General features: G+C 35.5%; 1 protein-coding gene across 1 annotated transcript in view; it reads right to left on the reverse strand.

Annotated features, from left to right (window-relative positions):
- The window catches only part of CD44 (CD44 molecule (Indian blood group)), a 52,454-nt gene that overhangs the window by 13,435 nt on the left and 32,713 nt on the right, over nucleotides 1–6,306 (reverse strand). Inside the window, exons 9-12 of the mRNA XM_026034769.1 lie at nucleotides 6,222–6,305; nucleotides 5,204–5,308; nucleotides 2,293–2,472; nucleotides 937–1,098 (exon numbers count right to left, since the gene is read on the reverse strand). Coding sequence (XP_025890554.1) covers nucleotides 937–1,098; nucleotides 2,293–2,472; nucleotides 5,204–5,308; nucleotides 6,222–6,305 — 531 coding nt within the window. The remainder of the gene's footprint in view (nucleotides 1–936; nucleotides 1,099–2,292; nucleotides 2,473–5,203; nucleotides 5,309–6,221; nucleotide 6,306) is intronic.

Genomic DNA, 6,306 nt, shown 5'->3' on the forward strand with positions numbered 1-6,306 from the left:
TTTGTGGCACGAGTGACGCCTGCAGTGCCCTGTGCTGGTTCAGTATCTGAAGGCAGAGGTGGCTGAGTTGGGTCTTCATGACGGGCACCATTGGGAGAGGCAACAGCTGTTATGATGATGATATAATCAGTGTTGTACTGAACTCATTTGGTACCAACACCCTCCCATTCCATTTCTGTCATCTTCAGGTCTTCTCTTGCTCTTAAGAGAGGATACTTTTCACTATTGCTCTTTTCCAATTACCAAAGGAGACAGGAACGTAATGTTTCCAACCACCCACATGTCATCCCTGCTTCCTTTACTTTATAATTAGCTACTTTCCTTTGCCATTTTCATTCACTTTGTGACTTAATCCACGTAATTTCCAAGGTCAGCAGACACAGAAAAAAAAAGACAGTAAGACAGCAATTAGGGGAGCTCCCCGACCTGTATCACAGACTGACCACAAATCCTTATCTTCAGGAGAAAACTTTCTTACTTATTCAGAAGTAAGATGGATGGATGATCAAAGCAGTACATGAACACCATACAAGAGATTTGACATGGTAGAGAGGTGACTCACAATGTCCTAAGTTTTTGAGTAGCAGCTCTATAATAAAGGATTATAGTTACCCTCTTCTCTTATTTTATCATAAAAATCTGACATGTTTCTCATATCCTGCTTTTAGTACACCACTGCCACAAAAGCTATGTGCTATACCAGACTGCATTGTCATTGCCTGGTAGAATTAAATACTGTTTATTTTGTAAATTCCTCCCCTTTACCATGCTAACAGTGATTCTGAACGAGGAATTAAATGGCTTTAAATATATGAAAAGCATACTTCTTTCAGATTTTTCACAGATTAAAAGTGTAAGCTTATTATTGTACAATGTCATGCAGTATTATTCTAAAACAGACCATCATTAAATAGATGAAATTAATATTAGTTGTACCTGTACTAGAAGACTGTTTTTCATGATCATTCTTTCTGGAGGAAATAATTCTATCCATAACAGTGGGTTGTACGGAATAAACATCTCCCTCGTCCCAACCTGGATACACCAATGGGTCTCGCGCTGAATCATTCTGTTTGGCCCCGTTATCGGATGCCATAGCTGTTATGATGATGGTGAAGCAATTATGAACTCAGTATATAAAGATCCATTTCTCACATTATCCTCTTCTTCGGTTCTTGTCTCTATGACAGGGCTTGCTCACATGTCTACTACATTTAATGGTAAAGAGAAGTAAAGCAGATTTGCTTCTCATTCTGGTTTATAATTAGAAAAGCTGTGTACTGTCACCAATAGGAATGAATTCTTCCTCAAACTTTTTCAGAATCAGCACCTATTGGTTTTCAAAAGCATTTCCCCAAATCCTGCTGATTTTCATGACTTTGTATCAGCTGGATATCACACCAATATCCACTGATGCAGACATAAGAACCAAGACAAAAATAACTGCAAGACTATGCCCTGTAAGAAAGTTTTTAATCCACAGAATTTAAATATACTGACTATATCCAATTTTCCTCCTCACAATTTCACTACATTATTAGTTATAGCCTCCTTATGAAAAGAAATAAAGATGTTTAGCAAAAGAGAGGGCTATCACAGGTATCAGATTTTTGAACAGTGCAAACAATATATTCTCACAGTACTTCTGTCAGAATATATGAAGCTGCAATTATTTGAAAAAATAATATGTAGCCCATATCAACCACTCTGCATCTTTCTGTAGACAGTAGAAAAAGAGTGAATAATATAACCTTTTGAATAATATAACCTTAACATTTCTCCATCTTCTCTGGGTATTAAATTAAAACAAAACAAAACAACCTCCCCCACCAATCCAAGCAAAATACCCCCAAAAAACATCTCCCCCACTTTTGCCAAGAAAATTACCACAACATGTTGATATTTAAATTGCAACTTGTTATTGTAATAGTTTAGTATTTATATGCATCAGTAATACTGTACTGTATCATCAGATTTTGAAGTGTAATGATGAAACATCTAGGGTTGCTACCTCAGAGGAATGCAGACTAAAATCTCGGAGCTGCATGACATGGAGCAGAGTATGTAAGAGGTGGTTACAGAATTAATGGCTATAGGTCTCAGCACACAGTCCAAATGGGGAAAAAAATTATCTGTGACTGAGCCTAATGAATAGAATATTTTCGAAAATATACAATACAAATTCCAGGTCTGCATCACTCAGGTTTATTCATAGAATCTCTATTATGGCCTCAAAGCGCAAATGTGTTAGTAAAAGAAACTGTCTAACTAAAACATGACCTTTCATATTACCTGTATGAGAAGATTCTGTTTCAATATGATTTTCACCTGGAAGAGTAAATTCGTGTTCTTCAGTACTTCCAGTGGTACTTGCAGGACTTTGTTCTTGACTGATCCATCCAGGATGAACACTGTGTAATAGTGGATGTTGGGTTGGTCCTTCATGTTTTTCATTTTCGCTTGTGACTAGTGCTGATAAGATGATGACTGAATCAATAATGATCATAATATCTGACCCCAGACATAGTAATCTCATCTTCATTTTTGCAGTCTACACAGTAAGTGCTTGTTGGGGATTTGTGGTTTTTTTGTTTTCTTTTAATTGTTGCATTTGATGTAAAATGAAAAATGAGAGAAACCATAGCTACTTTGGGATTTCTATCCTGCAAAAATATTGCCATGATCAGAAGATGCAAGTTTGCTAGAAGTTGTCCCAGTTACCAACGGCAGAAAAATGCTCCAAGAGAAGTAGTGAAAGAATGCACAGAAACAACAGCTTGCACCTCTACTTCATAATTATTATACTAATTTAGCTTTTTAGTTTGTGGCTTCTGGATTTGTAGAAGAAAAACAGATGATGATAAAAACAGATAATGAACTCTTTCGAGATAATATCTCTCTGCACAATTTAAGGCTCATTCAAAGGAAAATGCCATTGCTTCTGGTAACGGTTTGGATGAATGTTTGGATGAATGAAATAAATAGATTCTTATATCAGAAGCTGAAAAGCGTACTTGTTTTGATATTAAAAGCGTACTTGTTTTGATATTAAGTAATAATTAGAGCTCTCACTGATAAAATAAATTCACTGTTCACTGTTTAATTGGCTGTTGTTTACCTGCCAGAAGATGAAGTCAGAAAGCACTTGAAGTACCACCACCATAAGAGATTTCCTAACAAACATAAACAGACTTTGAAAAGATACAGTGGGTGGAAAAATGCATATAATACTGCAATGAAGATCAGAACTCTATTTAAAAAATATTTGCAAACTTCACTGTTCTCAGCCTTTCAAATCCATGAAAGAGTTGTTTCAAGCTGTTGGAGGGAGATCCCATAAAGTCCAGAAATTACCACAGAATCCAGTCTTTTAAAATTATTATTATATATATATWTTTTAATACAAGAATGAGAAAGCTTTCCTTAAGTCCCACTAAAATATATTCCCTTTCACTATAATCTAACTTCATGCAATTACTAGGCTGACTTCAAATCTAGCTGCACAGCTGTGSCTCTAGCTATTCAGTTGTACCCTGCTCTTTAACAGGGTGAAGAAACACCCTTAAACAAAAGCTCACATTCAGCTATGTTTTTTTTTGTTTGCTTGTTYTTTGTTTTAATTTTTAAATTTGGAAATTATTTACACGCATAGCAAAAATAGCTGGTGAATGAATTGGTCTTTCCTTCAAGACTTTTGGTGTGAAGAAMATTAAAAAATTTTCAACATCTCACTGGGATTTCAACACTAACATGAGTAGGAAAGTGTTGAAATGTTCACATTCATCTGGAGGTAGCCTAGTGTCTTTTGTAGCACAGTTGAGAATGTTATATTTATTATTCTTTTCAAAGTGAAGGCCAAATCATAAGAGTTCCTAGACTGCATCTTTTCTGTAAGACAACTGTCCAATACTAGTTGGACAATACTTTTGTCCAACAACTAAAGCCACTATCATCTCTAACTTCACTTTTGATCTCTAATGTAGTCTGTGAAACCAATTACATATAAGGTCATTTTTATTGTCTGCTAAAAGCCTATGTTTTAATCATCAAACTTCAAAATTCTGCTAATGGGCAGTTGACTTGATAGACTAATTAACTCACAACAAATAAGGCACCAGAAAATGCATCCTGTTTTCTATTAAGCATGCCATTCTGAACTCCTATCGAGCAAGAACTGAAAAAGTCTTTTAAGTGCCCAAACCRTAACAAACAGGAATGGAAAGGCAAGTTCAATAAGACAGAAGAAGCTAAGACTCACTTAATGAAGTAAAGTGATCGTGTTAATTCTAGAGCAAGAAATTAAGTTTGGAGAGCTAATAATAATAATAATAATGTTAGCAGTGCTCTCCAATTATATAAGCAATAAGAATCAAACCTAGGAAGAAACCAAGTCTTGTTAAATTGCATCAGAGGAACACAAGCAACAAAAAAAAATTTCAACAGATAAAGTGCCAAATGATGGAATTTAAAAAATCCCACAAACACTATATTTTTGTGTGATTCTAGATGTTTTCTTCAAATAGAGTCTCTGATTCTTCTTTCCCACAATAAAGAACCCGTCCAAATCAATATGAAGTTTTTATCTGCCAATTTGCCACCTCCCTGATTCTCAGATATTTCCCTGAATATTTCTGTAAGTAGACCTATAGTTTTGYATATGTACTAAGCAATGGAAAGAGTAGGAGGTTACTATTCAGTTGTGTCATATCCCTCACCAAGAAGACTTTGTTGTTCCAGAAATTCAGTCAAACTGAAAAATTATCATTAATATATCCTTTGATGCATTTGAATCACCATCTCCTTTTTTTTCTTAAGATTTTACAGTAGATACTTGGAGTAGTAGAAAGGAAGAACTGTTTTTCCTCACCAAGCTGGGTCATGAAAATGTTATATATTACAATATGCTCAGTTATATTACACTACCGGAGATGCAGATTTGAAGATCTTAGTGACAGTGAGAAGAGTGCCAAGTAATGAAGGCTGCAGGCAAAAGATATACTTGGAGTGGCAACTGAATGTTACAGACGACACCTCTGACAACTAGATCTGTCATGACAGCTAGAACATAACTAATTCAAAGGTATTATATTGAACTGAGACTAGTGGTATAAGAATTACAATCARTTTCATCATAACAGTGTTGTATTTCACTGAATTTATGTGACAAATTTGAACATTATCTGAATTATTTAAATTGCTTTACCCCTGCCAGCAGTGCTAGAATACCACTCCTCTTCATCTGTATAGGATGGGGTCCAGTGATCTTGCATGGAGATTTCCTTCAGGGTTTCACGTTGAGAGCTCACAGCTGTTAGGACAATGGAGGATGCAATGGTGGTCATGTTCTACTGCTATTACTGCACTGTTAATACGTGCCCATATGAATGAAGGAGAATAAAAATGCATGCCCAGCTTGACCTTAGTCTCACTAATTTTCTTTAGTCCAGAAGAAGAAAAACTCTGATGTGAACTTTCCCAAAGATATGGAGGAAAACAAGCAATAGAAGAAGAGAAGAACAGAAGTAATGCAAAACCACTACAGCTGATACAAAATACTGCAACCGAAACTTGAAGAATAATGCTGAAGTTAAAGAACACGGCAGGGTTCTGAGTACATGTAAAACATGCTTCCTAAGTTCTCAGTAAGTACTCAGATTCATTCTAGAATATCCACCACTAAGCTCAAAAGCAAAAGTCAGAAAAAAAAATAAAAGCACCATGACTGCCACCAGAAAGTCCATATTAGTCAATAAAGTTATAACAGAACTGAATAGATAAAAAAATAAAAAGCCCACAAGAGTCTGATAAGAGACGGTGTAGATTTACACTCATGATACATGCCAACATATAAAGCTCACAGAAAGCATCTGGGATTTGATGCACCATATGGATAAAGTCACAAGTGCAGAGTGGAAGCTAAATAAACTAACTTTAGGAATACCTAAGACACAGGCAAATGTAAAAGAACAAAAATCTCAAAGTAAGTATAATTCCTCATTCTTTCTTCCCCTTATTTTCAGAGCACTGCTGAAAACAACATTGAAATCTTTCCCAAGCACTTCACCACATTCAGAAACAAAATATTAAGTGTTTATAAACACTCATTTATACATGCTTCAGAATGCACAGGTAAACAGACAAAGCTGTGTCCGTTTAAGCTGTGCTTAAATAATATAACTTAAAGGAAGGAATTATTATCTTTGAAAAAGKAAATTCCTTACTAGTACTTGGAGAATACTCTTTCTTGGCCACAGTCACATCCCAGCCTGGAAACACTGTTGAGTGAAATGTCTCCTCTGAAGAATC

The sequence above is a fragment of the Nothoprocta perdicaria genome, unplaced genomic scaffold (genome assembly GCF_003342845.1).
Source record: "Nothoprocta perdicaria isolate Ctin4 unplaced genomic scaffold, notPer1 scaffold_15, whole genome shotgun sequence".
Taxonomy (NCBI): Eukaryota; Metazoa; Chordata; class Aves; order Tinamiformes; family Tinamidae; genus Nothoprocta; species Nothoprocta perdicaria.